Source organism: Furipterus horrens, unplaced genomic scaffold (genome assembly GCF_987537825.1).
Source record: "Furipterus horrens unplaced genomic scaffold, mFurHor1.1.pri manual_scaffold_1, whole genome shotgun sequence".
NCBI classification, from domain to species: domain Eukaryota; kingdom Metazoa; phylum Chordata; class Mammalia; order Chiroptera; family Furipteridae; genus Furipterus; species Furipterus horrens.
Genome location: NW_028327171.1, coordinates 22,761,292 through 22,779,245, shown reverse-complemented (window position 1 = coordinate 22,779,245; position 17,954 = coordinate 22,761,292). Strand labels below are relative to the sequence as shown.

Here is a 17,954-nt window from a genome sequence, read left to right as displayed (position 1 = left end):
GTTTTGATTTACAGTGGCCTTGTAGTATAGTTTGATATCAGGTATTGTGATTCCTTCTACTTTGTTCTTCTTTCTCAAAATTGCTGAGGCTATTCAGGGTCCTTTATGGTTCCATATAAATTTTTGAAATATTTGTTCTATATCTGTGAAATATGGCATTGGTATTTTAATTGGGATTGCGTTAAATCTATAGATTGCTTTGCCTTTTCATTATGGTTTAATGCACTCAATTCCTTCAAAAGAAGAAATAAAACACATACTTTATTACTCACTTAATATGACACAGACTTTGTGAAGTCAGAGAATAGCTATTAGTAAGGCTGATAAGATTTAGTTCATTCTGGTTAGACAGACAACACAGTATGAACTGGTTTGTCTGAAGTAGGATTTTTGCCTAAGGGTTGCTTTAAATAGGGTTCACGGGTTGTCGGAATTTTTCCTAGTTATATTTTGGAATGGGATTAGACAGAAATATTGAAGTACTCTTACAGTTTGAGAAATCTCCTAGCTATTAATTAAGAGCAAAGGCTATCTCCACGGATAAGACAAAAGTAGATTTCTGTTCATGCAGTGCTTTCATCTCAAATATGCATGGGGATGGTTAATTCCAGGGGAATTTTCAGAGCTCTTCTGATCCCATGCTACAGGGTCCTTTTCTTACTGTAACTTTGTTTATCTGGCATAAAACTATACATTATGCCTTTGTGGTGGTTCTACCAGTTGCCTTTTTTCTGCTTTGTTCTGAGAGAGGATAAATTTCTATTGTTTTAAGCCACCTAGTTTGTGGTAATTTCTTATAGCATCTCCAGGAAAGCAACACATCAATCTAAGGGAAAAAAAAAACCCCTAAAGATATTTACATCAAAAGTCTCCTAATAAAATTGTCTGGCCAGATAATTCCACAGTGAAGCCCACTAGTCAATAAGCTCTGTTCATGAATAAAGAGCTTCCAACCAATTTTTTATTGCTATGGTTTTAAATATGTTTTTAAATAGCCACTTTTAAAATGGGTTTTAAATAGCCAAGGCTTACCACATGTTTGAGGAAATTCTCTATTATGAAGTGCAGAGCCCAAGGCAAGCAAATAGAATCATGAAACTTGGAGGAAGTAGAGGCAATGCAGGGGAAGGAAATTTTTTAAATAGACATCAGAGTGATAAAATTGTAGCCACCAAGCAAGAGCAAGGTGCTATGAGAGAAGATTCAGAGGAAGAAAAGAGCAGAAAACTAAACTTAATAAATATGGCTTAGAACATACAGTTGAGAAAATTGTCTAGAAAGTAGAACAAACAACAAAGAAATGGAAAATAGCAAGAAAAGATAAGGAAATTAGTAGATTGATCTAGGAAGTCCACTATCTGGTAATAGGAGTCATAGAAAAAGATAAGAAATAGAAGGGAGGAAATTATCAAATAAATAGTACCCCCCCCCCAAAAAAAAGATTAGCTCCAAGAGATAGAAATCTCTAGAGAGGCAGGGATCACTGAGTGTCAAGCTCAGTGAATGTTGAAAGACCGACACAGAGACAAATCATAGTGAAATTTTGCAATGCCAAAGATAAAGTAAAAATTTGTGGTAGAGTTATAAAAAATCAAACAAATGGTTAAATCAGAAAATAGTGTTCTATAAGAAAAGGAACAATCATATTATATAACAGACTTTAATCTTTGCATAGACAAAACAGTTTATGCAGTGAATAGTAATTTAATAAAAATTAAAATATCTTACAGGGAGGATGGTAGAAGGAGAACGTTAGTTTTGCTGGTCCAAAAGAGCTAAGTCTTTTCTAACACATAAAAAGTTAATAGGTAATGTTTAAGGTATATAGAATAGAAAGAAGCATCATTTACATAATTATTAAGAATATATTAGAAATATAAAGACTCATTCCAGAAGAAATAGCTAGAAATGTTGGCATTTTTACCTCTGGAATGTGGTTCTGGGTATGGGGGTTGGGTTCTGCTTAATCTAAGAATCTTAGTTTTGACTTATTTAATTTATGGATATGTTAGTTTGGTAAAAACATTGAAAAGAGCTTAGCAATATTAAAAATTCTGTGCAAATTATACCATGATTTTGTATTTCGGAAATCAGAACTATAAGAAATATAATTACTCCCTCTGAATTTGTTTTGAAATTTGCATTCACTGAAAAAAAGTTTGCTAGAAAACTTACAAGGAAGTCTGGGGATAAAAAGTTAGTGTCAGAATACAAGTATTTTATAGATTCATGGCTTTGATTTCTACAACTAGTCCATCTGAAGTATGTAACATGAGGACTAGTTATTCTTTCCTCTTTAGATGAAATTATAGAACTGTAGTAAACAAGGAAGAGAATGGAGTTCAATCCAGAATAAGTAGAATTATAGTAACTGACTTGAAAGTTGCAAAATTGCAAAAGTGAAGAAATTAATATTAAGGAATTTCAGCTATATTGAAAGAAATCAGTTTCAGAGTAAGCATTTCAATTTTCTCTAGAAATAAAAACACCCAGAGAATAGATATAATATAAAAGAAAAGGCTTGAATGTGAAGTCAGAAGTTCGAAATTTGAGCCTTGGTTCTACCCCTTACTGGTTTTGTGACTTTGATTGAGTTAGTCTTTTTCATCATGTTTTCTCATCTATATAATGGGGATAAAAAACACTAACTTTACAAGACAGTTGCGAGAACTATTTAAGATTACGGGTGTAAATGCTCTTTATAAACTGTGCAGTATTGACTGCATTATATAAATGTAAATTTTCATTTTTAAAATAAATGAAACTTTCCTTAAGTTCTTTTAGAGGCAATTGCCTTGTATAGTAAGAACAATCATGAGTGTTGGAGACAGGGAGCAGCTCAGGTATTGACAGCAGACAAAACTTTACAATAAACTCCATGGGAAATAGGGAGGAAGTGTTTCTATTTCACCTTATCAGCTATCCCAAATGGGAAGCAAAACAGGAAAAATGGACAAGACAGAGCATTAATCTTCATTCATACAGTAGAACCCCAATATAACTTTTTAAGTGAGGTCTAAAAATTTTAATAATGTATAATGTAGAATTTTAGTATTAGGAGGTTAATTACATGAGAACAAGGATAGGGGAAGGATAGGAGCTGATTGACTCTTATACTGCAATTTTCATTATTATGAGGTTTTACTGTATTTTACTTAATACTTGAATTTTGGGTAGAAAATTGATTCTATCCCATTAATTCTTTTATGGTATCCAGAAATTGTGAACTTCCTAGAATTCCTACTAATATTTTTACAATTTTATACTTTTCAAATATGATGCTTTTTTGTTAGCACATTCTGCTTTCTGTCTTGAACTAGTAACATATTCTTGCTTATCTACCATTAGCTCCAACCCAGGATGACATTTTCTTGTTCATTTGTTTTTGTTTTTATAGATCTCATATGCTCCTGGTAGTATAGTTCAAGGCCCCCATATCTCTGAACAAATGGCCTCATAAACCAAATAATTTGCAATGAAACTCAGTGTTTTTAGTTTGTGAGAGATTATTTATCTTTGGACCGCATGTGATAAATCTGTCTAACTTATAGCAAACAATAATGAGCTGCGCAAAGCTTGACGTGGTCAGTAGAGTTCCTTGCAGATAGTTTCATTTATTTATGGTGTTTCAGGTGGTGTCTGGTAATGTAGACCTCTGAATAAAGTAAGAACTAGATTTTACACAAAGGCATGGATTCGCCATTATGCAGCTACTTGGGGTTAGGGTGAGGTGGAGAAGCATTCTGTGCTCTTTAGACAGGCAAAAAACAAAAACAAACAAATAAAAAAACGTGCATACCAGGGCTTTTTCCCCCTGAAAAGTTTAAGTGCTCTTAAATAAACTGTTTAGAAAAGTTAGATTTTACTAAATCATAAGTATTGAACTTGAAGTAATATAATTTTTGAGAAGCATCACAGAAATATGAAATACTGGCTCACAACATTAGCTTCCTCTGTCACTATTCATCAGTATTTTAAATGTCACTGTTAAACTACTGTGGGGCTCAAAGGATTTTTGACCCTTTATGTTGCTTCTAAATTAAGGAAATTATTCCTGAAGAGTTTACTTTTCCCAGTGACACTGAGTATGTAATGTTTATTCACCAACCTTGAGGCTGACTCAATAATAGTATCATGTCCTGCCTTTTGGTGAGTTTCGTGGTACTTACAAGTTTTAGTTCATTTAATCCTTGCAGCTATCTCATAAGGCAGCCACAGAGAAAGTAAGTGACTCATTCAAGATCACATTGTCAATGGTATGAGGTAGCTGATTTGAACGCGAGCCATCTTGCTCCAGAAATCTCTGTTATGCTAGCTGTCTCACCTTGCTTTTTGATTACGTTTTCTTGTTGCTAACTTTTGTGTTCTTGAATCAGCATGACAGACTATGCTCATGATTCAATGCAAGGATCTATAACATACACACATGTACAGGTAGATTTACCTACAACATTTTTTGGGGGGTAAAGAATCATTTTTTTCAACATATATTCATATATTTATCACTAGCAAATTTCAGTATTTGTGTGGAGTACATTTTGCAGAGATAGTTACTAGTTTACAGTGAGTGGATTTTTGACAGTGGATTTGCTTTGACTATTAATTCTATTTAATTAATTTTATTGCTCCATAGAGAACATGTTTCTAGTAGTTGAAGGGCTGTTTTCACTGATTAAAATATGAAGGATGTAAGGAAGATTGAGATCATGATCATTTTTCAAAGACACTAGTAACCTCAAACGCTGTTCATTTAACCACTTGGCACTATATCAAGAATGCCTAAAAAATTGGTACGATTTTTAGCGTAGAGAAACATATTTTATGAAATTTCAGGTACTCTACTAACATTCTGTTTTGTTTAGATGAATAATGCGACAACAGACTATTGTCTTGACATCATAAGGAAATTTGAAGTTTCAGAAGAAAATAAGGCGAAAAATGTTCTTGGCATAGAAGGTAAAATAACCAATATTCTTAATTTCTCATTCCTCAGTTCAGTTCACTAAGTTAAATTCTAGCAAAATTTGTAGGAAAAGAAATCAGAGGTATCTCTGGAATTACCGATGATTCCTATACCCCATTTTCCTCCAAAGCAGATGCAGTGATATTGCCACTTCTCTTCCTTTTGCAATGATGATATGCATTTTCAACTACTAGCAATTCAACTTGAAGCCACTATGTATGAAAAATACTAATACTTAGGCTTTTCTCAAATAGCTAATTTTTAGAAATAACCTCAATCTGATAATTTTATGAAGGGAAAATACGGTCCTAAAATAAGTAACGTATGAAACTAGTGACTTGAAAGTAAACGTGTGTCTTAAAATGTAAGCGTGTTGGCAATGAACTAGTTTTTACCTAGCTGGTAGCAGTGGAGAGGTTTGTTGGAACCACACACCTCTTTAATCCAACTATCTCATTTTGTAGTCGAGGAAAGCGAGGCTCCAAGAAATTAGTTTGCCCACAGATATATACTCAGAATCTAGATCCTGGGATCTTACATATAAATAATATGATATGAACATAGCTACATGTATGTCTAAATTATAAGTATTTAAAATATGTAGGGAAACAAATTGCAGGCTTCTACTTAAGAGGAGATATTCTTAGTGAAAGACCACTGGGCCATTACTGCCTCAAGAGCTGCAAAGCTGTGGCTTATCTCACCATTTTTGATTGTTGGCCCCTGTTTCTCCTGCTCCCAGGCTCTCAGTGTGATACCATGTGTTTATTACTTCCTAACGTAGAGGGTAATTAAAATGAAAAGGAATAATTTAAAATTTATATTATCAAAAACATTTTAAAAACAGCCTGGAAAAAAGAAACAAATTTGGATCTTACTAAGGAATGAGTTTTTTCCTTGGTGTGGCCCTCAAAGTTGGAATTAAACATGATTTCTAAGCTTCAGCCATAAGGAAGGGCATGAAGAATCTCCAGAGTCTCAGAGTGAATTTACAGATAGAGCTTTACCACATGATTCTTGAAGACTTGAAGCAAGTTATCCTAAAAACCATCCCGCTTAGGTACTTATGCATCATTCATGTGTTTATTCATATATTAATGAATGCCTCTTCTACCTAGGCTTTACGTTTTGAGAAACTATACATAACCTTTAAGCACTATTTCATAGTTATTAAATGTGCTGACAATTAGCTGCATCTTCCCAAAGCCAATTTCATAGTCAACCACAGCCTATAGACTGGCAGTGCCTAACTTTTGCTCTGCTACCTCACCTATGGCACTAACAATACTGTTTTTCAGATCAACCCAATAATCTATCAAATTGTTGGTGGATCATCATACCACTTAGTATAAAAGATGTTTTAATGTCACATCAGTTACTGAGGAGGTCACACTGCACAGCCCGAGCTTGAGCTCAGTAGTTACTGAATGGCTTTGCAGGAAACCCTCCTCCACTCAATAAAAAATTATGATGTTTAAGTTTATACTCCCCAAAGTCACATTTAAGCTTTTGATACTGTCTACTTGACCTAAAGCAAATCCTCTCTTTGTCCCAGTGTTCCCTGCCAAGGCTGTCTTGAGGGTAACTAAGATAATCCCTGTAAACATACTTTGATCTCTGTTGTCCCTGTTACAATCAATTGAGCCCATGAACTTTAAAGCTATAGTACAGTACTTCACTCTTTCTTCCAAAGGCTTCACGAACTTCATGCGAAGTCCTGCTTGTGACGTCTTTAACCCATCACACAATGAAGTGTACCAGGACATGGATCAGCCCCTGTGCAACTACTACATTGCTTCTTCCCACAACACATACCTGACTGGGGACCAGCTCCTTTCTCAGTCCAAGGTGGACATGTACGCTCGGGTGCTACAAGAGGGCTGTCGCTGTGTGGAAGGTATGTCCTTTGTCTGAGCTATGGTTTGTGTTAGTGAACATGCTCTTTAGTTGGTCAGTCAAGTCTAGTTTAAATAATGGTGACCTCGAAAGTACACTCTAAGTAATGAGAAATGTTTTCTTGCTCATTATAAAGTCCTTCTTAACTCATAATCCTACCTGGTTTCTCCCCATTGTCAATGAGTTGGTTGCTGAAAAACTGTACTAACAATGAAAAATTTTTTAGAAAGATATTTTTGATCACATAGTGGAAAAAAATAGTTCAGGATAACTGTTTTCATGATACCCCATGGTCTATCAATCAGCCAACATTTATTCGATTTCTAGTGGGTTCCTGGGGGTGGGGACACAGATGTAAGACATGGCTTCTGTCTCCAAGGAGTTCACGGCCTAGTAAAAGGGCGGAAGTTTAGAGCAATAGTACAGTGTGAGTATTCCACCAGGTGAATCATAGACATCGCAGAGATGTGGTGTGGACAGTAAGGTATGAGGTGAAGTATGATGACAAACCAGGTAGGTTGGGAAGGTAAACTTGGGTCAGTCATAAAGGGTTTTGAGTGCTGCAGTGAGGAATTTCAACTTCAGTTTTTGGTATCTAGGGTCCAATAAAGGGCCCTAATTCCTATAGTGATATGATTAGACCTGAAGTTTAGAAAGACTATTTGGGCAACAGTGCAGGAGGATAATTTTTTTAGGCTGTGTGTTTGTGGGAGGGGAGGGGAGTGAAATATGAGCAAGGGGGGTGATGGGAAGGCTATTGCAAAGATTCAGCAGAAGGATTATAAAAGCTTGGACTAAGTGAGATATGGACATAAAAAAGTAAACTTAACAGGCAGGACCTGGTGAGAGAAATAAAGGATGTAAAGAATGAAGAGGAGGACTGGGATGAATGAATGGCACCGCCACATCCTCTGGGGAATCTAATGGGAAGAGCATTAATTCATTCAGTTTTGCATTTGTTGAGTTTATAGTGACTTTGTAATGTTTATGCGGACCTTTTTATCAGTTAGTTGGACAATAATATTTGAATTCACTGGGAGGATCCAGGCAAGATGAAGATTTCGTAATTCTGAGCTTTGTATGTGGCGGTTAAAATCACTAAAGTGTAGAGGATCACTTACAGAGAAGAGTGAACAAGGGAGTGAGGCCTGAGGACTTAAATGATCCAACATTTAGAAGGTAGAAATATCAAGGGGACCCAGTGGGGACAACTGACACAAAGTGGTGACTTGGACCTAGGGGATGAAAGTATCGGAAAGGAATGGTCAGAAATGTCCCATGCAACATGAAAGTAAAATAATGAAAAGAGTAAGTGGCTAATCTCGTTTTTGACAGCTGGGACGTTATAATTTCCATGGCACGTCAGTTAGAAGTAGGAAGTAGCTAATCTGTAGGTTAGTGTCTCAGCATTTTTCTATATTAGAGGAAGACTTGATGTTACATGGAAGATTTTAAAATTTGGAAGAAGGTAAAATGAGGATACAGGTTTGTTTTTAAATGGGATAATGGGGTTAGAAGATTTCGATCTTGCCAACAATCCCATGACAGCATGAGCTCTTATAGGAAATGTCGCTGCCATTTGAACATGGATACCAATGCCACACGTTAGCATGCCAGCACCAATCAGGAGTGTTGCTATCCTCATTTAACAGATAAGTCATGAAATCCAATCTAAAAACTGAATGTTTGGAGATGCATCATTGGGTATAGATATGTCACCTGTGTTATAAATATTAGCAAAAGAGCACCAGCAAAGATATAATTTAGAATTGAAGGGCAGATGAAGAGCTTCCCAGACAGGAAAGAAACTAAAGGAGTTCATCATCATCAAACCATTATTATATGAAATGTTAAAGGGACTTATTTGAGAAAAAGAAGAAGATCAAAACTATGAACAATAAAATGGCAATAAATACATATCTATCAGCAACTTAATTTTTTTAAAAACTAAGCAAACAAGAACAAAAACAGGTGGTGCAGGGGAAAGTCAGCCCTCACCAATACTTTGCCTGGGGCACCTTGCCTGAGCTGCAAAGCAATCTGAGATGTCTGCTACTTGTGCTGGGCTTGGAGATTCCCAGGCAAAGCTAAGCTGTGAGTCTAGGCTGGCTGCTGATAGTGCCAGGCCTGGGGCTCACTGAGGCCAGCTATAGCTTGTTTGAGAGGATTTAGGAAGTTGTAAAGCATGAACCAAGACCAGCCATTCATATGGGAAAGCATCTTGGGAGGGCCCAGAGTTGGGTGGGTTGGGGTCTCAGGGCATCTCCAGGGTGGGTCAAACAGTGTTAGCTAGGTTGATGGAGTCTCAGATATAACACCAGTTTGCTGGCTCTGTGGAGGGAAGGTTCAGAAAAGGAACAATGGCCTCTGCTTGCCTTGATGCCAGATACTTCTGTTCCTCCTTGTGTGCTACTGGTGCCTTTCAAGCTGTTACCCCACTGCTAGAGCTCAGATGGAGGGAGTCTGGTAAGTGAGTCCATATGTGGGCTCTTTAAGAGGAACTGCTTGGTGTTCCAGCAGTTTCTTCCACTGGCTCAATCCTCATTGGTTTTTGCAGCCAGAAGTTGTGGGGACTTATCTTCCTGGCACTGGAACCCTGAGGGCCGGATGTGTACTGATGTGGGGCTGGGACTCCTTGCTCATGAGATATCCCTCCCAAATTTTTATCTACCACATGTGGATGTGGGACCAGCCTATTCTATGTCTTTGCTCCTCTGACCAGTCTAGATGGATATGGATTCTTTAATTCCGTTGTCAGACTTCCATTCAACTCAATTTCTGATGGTTCTGAATGATGGTTGTTCTATATTTTAATTGTAATTTTATGTGGTTGTGGGAGGAGGCAAGCCATGTCTGCCTATGCCACCATCTTGACTAGAAGTATGACATGTTAATGGCATCTAAAAAATATCTTTACAGTAACATTTAGACAAATGTTTGACCAAAAAACTGGCATTATAGCCCAGATAAGTTGATACATAATATTAACCATCAAATCACATTGTAGTTATGTTGAACATGTTTTCAGAGGAGATAGAGGTACAATCTCAAGGTAATATACAAAACACACGTATATAGAAGGAGCTACTAAAATAGAGCATAGGGATGGTCCTGAACTGGGCGGCTCTAATGAAAAGGTAGTTCCAATTGGCATTCCATGAGTCAAATCCAGCCTGCAGAATTGTTTATGTTTGGCCCATAGTGTAATTTTAAAAATAGGTTAATTGGTGATAACTAAAACCTGGGAAATTTCAGAACAGTAAAATTTAGATTTTGGATTTTTCTTAGATTTGGTAACCAGAGTGAGAAGTGGTTATCTCATTTAGACGCACATTTACTGTTGACCTACAGCTCTCATTTATGTTGCCTCCTAGGCTCTTGTCGGTATTTCAGCTTGTGACCCCCTATCAATAAGGAAGGGCAATGTCATAAGAGCTGGCAATGTTCTATGGATTGGGATTTAGATAAGCAATGTTAAAGCAAAAGGAGGCATTTCAGCTGACCTTAAATGAAAGAAGCAAAGGCATGAGGAAGGATGGTATGTGACAAGACTTGCCAAATTGAAAGAATGAGTCCGTGATTTTGGTTGTAGGAGAAAATAAGGTTGACTTGTTAGACAGGAGCTAGGATATTAATTAAGCCAATATTAGTTTATTCCTTTAACAGTTAAGCCTAAAATCTCTTTCCTTAAAAACAACTGAAATTTATTTTTTGTTTATGTGAAATTTAAAACTGTTGTTCCCAGTGGGTGCAGGCTCTTTCTGTCGCCTCGTGGCTGTGCTGTCTTCGACAATGATTTCTGGAGTCACAGCAGAAGAGAGAGCATGGTTGACTGTGTAGGGCAAGTGTTTGTGAACTAGACCTGGATGTGCTTGCTGCGTGTCATTCCTGCCCACATTTCAATGACTGCATCCTCTTGCAAGGGAAGCGGTCAGTGTAGTGCAGTTGTGTACAGGTTGAAAGAGAAAATGGGCTTAGAGAACACTAGCCAGTCTCTAGCACCAGAGATAAGGACCTTGGGGTTAAGCAGGTAGGGGCTGCTGCAGGATAGTTATTAATAAATTTAGCCTACATCACCTGGGTACATATTTGTGTTGGATGCTCTGTTATGGACCAAGTAGGCTTTTCAGTGAAGAGGCAACACGGTAAAAGCAGTGTTTTGAGATATTTGTCTGATTGCAGAGTTTAAAACAAGAGAAGGTGCACTCTTAAGTTGGGGAGGATGGTGAGGAAGCTAGTACCTTTCTCCAGCTCAGAGCTAATGAGGTTGTCTACACACATAATGTCAATTTTATCAATATCAGTTCTGTGTGCCTAATTATAAGCAACTTTATATATACTTAATCATCAGTGAAATTTATGATGCAAGTCCTGTTATTATTTTTCTTTTATAGATGAGAAAATAAGACTTTAAATATTCAATCAATTGTCCACATTCACATAAATTTTGGCAGGGTCTGAGGATTTGAACTTAGGAAGTCTTTGTTATTTTTTAACTACTGTAGAATTAATGGAAATTAATGGAAACATAATTTAAGTAAACAAAAATGAAAATCCCTGTTATTGATTTGAGATGGTCACTGTGACTTATTAAAAGCCTTTAGTAAAATGAAGAAGTGAAATTCATGAAACAACCTGTTAAGAAATATCACTATCCTTGGAACACTTGACTCAATTTAGATCAGTTTCTAATGAAAGTTCATGGTAAATGCTAAGCTACTTGTGGATATGACATCTTTGTTAACTTAAAAGAACTCAAAAACAAATTATTTATTATCTTTAGTTCCTTGTTCTGATAAATATGGCAGAACACCTATTTCTCTATTTGACACCCTTGTCATGATTATAATATGTATAACCTCAAATAATAACATAATACTTGTTTGATGTTTCCAGACATATTAGTAAATGCCAGGAACTTTTGGTTTTTGATGTGACGTTCTGTTTTTGGCAGTTGACTGCTGGGATGGCCCAGATGGGGAGCCAGTTGTTCACCACGGTTATACTCTCACTTCAAAAATTCCCTTCAGAGATGTTGTGGAGACCATCAACAAACACGCATTCGTGAAGAACGAGTAAGTGTAGCAACACCAGGGAACTGAGCTCAGCCAGCACACGGAGCATTGCCTGATGGAACGTGACTACAAAACCCCACACCCTTCCGTGGAGTATTCCTCCCCTTTGTATTACCCTCGTTCTCTCCTTCCTTCCCAGCAGAACATTGTGAACAAACAATATGGACTTCATGTACCCACTTTCTCATGTTGCATTTATTCCTTACCCCATTCTATGTCTAGACATTGCCTCTTCAAAACATAGTCTTGCAAAGAGTGACCTCAAAATTTCTAAGCCCAGGGTGAACAGAGAGAGTGTCCATAAATTCTGGAAACACAGGTTACTATACAGATACTTTATTGATGTTATATTATAACTCAGTAAAATAATATCTAGGTTTCCAGACTTGCTGGATGTCCAAATATACTTCAGTGTCTAGCATACTCATGTTGCTTGACTCCTCCTTAGTATTTGATAATGTTGACTATTTTCTCCCCAATACTTGCTTTTTTTGGGGGGGGCAGAGGGTTCTATTGTAACATTCTCTCCTCCCCTGTTATCATTGCTTCTCATTCTCCTTTTTTGGCAAATGATCTTCTGTTTTATTTCTTTGCTTCCTTAATAGTCATTATTTTTCAAGTGGTTGCTCTTGGCCTATTTTTGGTTATTTGTCAATTATACATTCAGAACTTGCCCCCAAGTTTCAGAGCTATACAGAAGCAAATTAAAAGTACATCTGCATAAAATTAATCTTATGAAAGTTAGTGGGCTTTAACATTTTTAATACTTGACCTTCTCATGAATTACCAATGAGGTTAAAATGCTGTTCTAATAAGAGGCTCTTGCTGCATAGCAGGTTAGTTTTTGGTGTCTTCTGTAATACATGGTAGAATCTCGAGTACTGATTTCTGATGTGTCATTACTACTAGTCCTAGCCAAGTTGAAGAAGTGATTTTACCACTTTGTTCCCAATATGTGAAGGAGCATGTTGAGAAGCCCTGCTACCTATGTACTTCAGGGGGAGCCTCTGGTGACTTGACTGTGATTACATCAAATTTGGGAATCCTTAGGAGAAGAGCACTTCAAATTAAAACAACTAATAAGCTTGTTTAACACATTTTAAAAGTTTGTTCTTTTGCTTTACTTTCTTACACTTTAGTTGCTTGCTGGAAACCAGGGTTTCTCAACCTTTTCACCATTGACATTTTGGTCAATAACTGTTGACGTGGGGGAATTGTCTGCTGCATGTAGGATGGTGAGCAGCATCCTTGGCTTCTACCCAGTAAATGCCAGTAGCACCCCTTATATTATGACCAGCAAAAATGTCTTCAGACATTGAAAAATGTCCCTGTGCCTGAGGGGGTGGTACAGCACAATTGCCCTCCTCCCCTCTTGAGAAACACTCTTACATTATGCATCTTTAGATATTAACAGGCTTTTTATAAATAGGTCAGCAATTTAAAAAGTCATTGTTAGGTTTCTGTCATGTTATTGAACAGACACTAAAGATTGCTAGCTTGTTGTTGTTTTTTTCTTTTTCTACCTCTCCGTGTAAAACCCGTGTGAGGACATAAGATCAAACAGATTATAGTCAGATAACCAAACTGACTTTAGTCACAAAGGTTCATATCTGAAATTACCTCTGGTATCAGGTTTTACTAATAAGGATAGAATATAATTGTAGAAGGTCACAGCCGGTATTATAGAGCTTATACTTCTAATGCAAACCCAGAAATAAGAATTTTTCTCTACATAGATATATTATACAAGTTAAATATTGATTTGTAACTGTGGAAAAATATATTTCCTATTACTTTGGAAGCTATTGATAGAAAACTGAAAAAAAATCAAAATAAACCTGAATATGAAATAATTTCTTGCTCTGAAGAAAAAACAGAAGAGGAATAATATTTTGTAATTGGTTCTGGTTCCCTTTCTGGCTTGGCTACCACCTCCAGGATGTCTTTGGTAATCATTTTACTTAGGTCTCGAACTCTCCATGCAGAAACCTGAGTGCTGGTGGTGAGTAAATGTTTAAATTTTCTTTCTTTTTCTTTTTTCTGACAGACTTCAAATATAATACAAGTGATTTTGAAATGCCTGGAATAGGATGCTATAAATATAAAACACAAAATTTCATTATTTTATCCTCAGTAGTGATATTCAAGCTGGGGACTGATTATATATTTTATTTATAATATATATCATATATAGTAAATGCAAATATCTGCATTTAATGATATTCAGTGGTCTCTTAGATGTTTCTAGACTTTTGAATAAATAAGACAAAATTATATTATACCAGTTTTATTTCTTTAGGCTTCTTATTTCTCTTAAAATTTTCTATTTTCTTCATTTAAAAGACATATGTGCAGGCGCACACGCACACACACACACACACCATTTTTTCCCCATGATACGAAATATCAAACTAAGTCATTCCACATGGATTGGTATTTTGTTCAGCCATATGCCTGATAAAATATATTTACTAAGAGGAGGATTTTTTTATAGTGCATTTTTCATTTTCCTCATTTTGAAGCATTTAATCATCACCACATACACAAATTACTAGGATTGCAAGAACATAATGAATACAGAATGATTATTGGAACACCCCGAGTTGCCTGTGCTCTGCCTTTAGAATGTGGTGCTGTTCTCACAGGTTCCCGGTCATACTGTCTATCGAGAATCACTGCAGTGTGCAGCAGCAAAGGAAGATTGCTCAGTACCTGAAAGGAATATTTCAGGACAAACTGGATCTGTCATCTGTAGACACGGGAGAGTCCAAGCAGCTTCCAAGCCCTCAAAGTTTGAAAGGCAAAATCCTAGTGAAGGTAATTATCTGAAGGAACACAGTAAAAGGCATTAATGACCAACTCAGTCCTCCCTCTCATTAGGATTACAAACTGGTTTCCCAGGAGAATAATAATTAGGGTCCATACATGAAAGATTGTCTTGATTGGTATATGAACCTTGCTCCAATTTATAGTCATACCTTAAGAAAAAGCTAATGGCTGAGTGACTGCATATTCTAGAATGTTTTTATGAAGTGAGAATATTAATACTGTAAGCCAAAGGCTTAATATTTTAGGCTTGTATTTTAGTTCAGACTGGAGAACGGTGGGGTGCAGAGGCAGAGAAGACTCCTGTGTCTATATCTGAAAGCATTTCTTTCAGATTCTTCTCTCCCATTTCAAGCTCCAGTAACTGTCTGTCAAAAAAGACAAACAATCTTCATGGTCGATTGACTTTGGTTATGTAAGTGAGAAGGAAGAGCTCCCTTCAAAGGGGAGCAAAGGCAGAGACATAGTGTCCCTCAGGACGTGGGTGTATGCGAAGGAGCAGTAGGTGACTAGAATGATGTTTCATAAGCAGATGTTTCTGAGGGGGAAAGCTTACTACCTGCAATGAATATTATTAATGCAGGGAATAGAAAGACCATTCCTTGAGATTGCAGATTGCTTTCTGATTTTACTTTATTCCATATAATTTTGTGCTTGAATTAAAACCATCTTGGATAGTTGTATTGTTTTCAGACTAAAAACCTAGGGAAGAACAGTAGAGTATTAATATTCAAACTGGATTATATTTTACCTAAAAGGGGTGTGTACAGAATCCCCAAATATCACGTGGGGGGTGCAAAAATGTCAGAGTGTAGCAAGACTTCAGGAGAGGTCAGCAGATGGCAAAGATGTAAAGTGTTTATCTTTGGCATTGGGCAACCCTGTTCTTCTATCATTAAATGAGAATTATAGACTGCATCAAAGACGTTGTGCATTTGTATGTGTGAAAGCATTTTGAATAAAAGCACCAAATAACGCAAGAGATAACTTCATCAATTTTTCTGAAGTCTTTCTAAAGTAAACTTTGGTGATGAATAGTGATGGTTGGGTTAGAAAGCTAACTGTGACCTTTATCACCTTGTAAATGTTTCCACTTCCTGAATCATCTTTAGTTAGCAGTCAGAAGGTTAAATGCAGAATAAGTTTGTTTGATTGAAATCCTTCCATTTTGGACAGTGAAACTTAAGGTAGGTATTTATATGAATTAACTGAGTCCCTTTTGAGTAACTGGACTTCAGTCACTTGACACAGAATGTCCCAGGGCTGATGGGCACCAGGATGAGTCAGATCCAGAAATTTTGAGGAGCTCATTGGAAGGAGTGGCAGCAAATGCAGACTATGAGTAAACTATTTCAAGGCAGCCGAGGTCTATCTGCTAGTAGTGACATCCTTCAGACTTTAAGGAGAATTCCTAGATCTATAAACCAGCATGTTACCATTTAAAGCAAAATCAAGGAAACTGATTTTCCGGTGTTCTTTTGGCATCACAGTAATTTCTGATCCAAAAGGCATCATTTGAATAGCTTTGCAGATAGGCATGTTCATTATTATTATAACTATAACACATACACACTTTCTAACCATATATATATATATGTGTGTATGTGTGTGCTTTTATATATATATATATATATATATATATGCTGCTCTTAAGGGCACTGGACAGGTGTGGTGCTTGTTATGATGACCCATATATTATCAAAATTAAGTCTGATTTTTATTTGTAAATAATCACATCCCAAATTAATTATATTTCGTTGAAAGGAGTTAAAACTGCCTTTTCTTGAAAATCTCTTCTCCTTTGTTTTGCTTGTAATTCAAACTATCTGCTATCTAGTCAGTCTGAAGTAATGATTGGCTAAGGGATAACGCATTTTTATATTTCACTTTTAAGTTATTTTTAATTGTAATAAAATGCAAATAATAAAATTTACATTCCATTTTTAAGTGCACATTTCAGTAGTGTTAAGTACATTTATGTTGGCATGTAACTAATCCCCAAAACTCTTGGCATCTTGCAGAACTGAAATTCCATGCCCATTAAACAACTCCCCATTCTCTCCTCTCCATAGCCCTGGTAACCACTATTCTACTTTCTGTCTTTATGAATTTGATTACTCTGGGTACCTCATATAAGTGGAATCATATAGTTTGTATACTTTGTGATGGTTATTTCACTTAGCCTAATTTACTCAAGGTTCATTCATACCATAGCATGTGTTATAACCCCCCCTTTTTTTCTTGCTGAATAATATGCTATTGTATGCATATACCACATTTTGTTTATTAATCTGTTGGTGGACACTTGGATGGCTTTCATTTTTTGGTTGTTGTGGATTTATTTTCATTTTTAAATTGAGTGTTTTGTTCCATCTCAGGGTAAGAAGTTGCCTTATCACCTTGGAGATGATGCAGAGGAGGGAGAAGTTTCTGATGAAGACAGTGCAGATGAAATTGAAGATGAGTGCAAATTCAAGCTCCATTATGTAAGTTGCAGACATGGCCATACTATTTACCCTCAGTAAACAGTATGCAATAAAGTTCACAGCTCTGTTGGAATCCTCATAACTGTAAGCATATTTATTGGATAAAAAAGGGTATTTTTTAAAAGTTACTTTGTGTGCTTGTGTGCAGACACTCAGATGTTTATGGAATGAATGAGTCAAGAATTCTTGTGTCTCTGAGTTGGATGGAATCCCGTCTCCAGGGACAAATCCTTTGCTATCACAACTTAGGCAAAACTCAAGTTGCAGTTAGAAATGTCACTGTCTTTGTTGAAATAAACTGACTTTAGTATTGTCGCTGCCTCCCGCTAGCAGGAGGCTGCTGGCAGGACCCAGCTGTGCATGGGCCTGCTTCTCTAGGATGCCCATCCCCGCCCTAAGAAAATGTACCTTGGGCTGGAGAATTTCCAAACTCTTCCAGACATGGGACTCTTTGGTTGCTCTTTAATTTACCACCTCTTAAAGAAAATGGCACAGAACACTTTGTTATCTGCATTGTGCTTCAGACCCCTGTTCTACACCAAGAAGGTGCCTTTCTAGAAAAGCACTATGTCCAGGTAATGCAAAGGGAATGCAAGCCTGGGGGGAATGTAAGGCTTAAAGAGGTATCCCCTCCCTCCTTGACCTTGCCCTCTTCATCCTCATCTGCTACAACTCATGTGATGGTCAGGGTCGCATGACAAGCTGAGA

General features: G+C 36.8%; 1 protein-coding gene across 1 annotated transcript in view; it reads left to right on the top strand.

The window, feature by feature from the left end:
* PLCH1 (phospholipase C eta 1) overlaps positions 1-17,954 on the top strand; it is a 178,493-nt gene that overhangs the window by 117,839 nt on the left and 42,700 nt on the right. Inside the window, exons 7-11 of the mRNA XM_090273080.1 lie at positions 4,863-4,956; positions 6,657-6,860; positions 11,814-11,934; positions 14,580-14,751; positions 17,139-17,246. Of these exons, the coding sequence (XP_090129206.1) occupies positions 4,863-4,956; positions 6,657-6,860; positions 11,814-11,934; positions 14,580-14,751; positions 17,139-17,246 (699 nt within the window). The remainder of the gene's footprint in view (positions 1-4,862; positions 4,957-6,656; positions 6,861-11,813; positions 11,935-14,579; positions 14,752-17,138; positions 17,247-17,954) is intronic.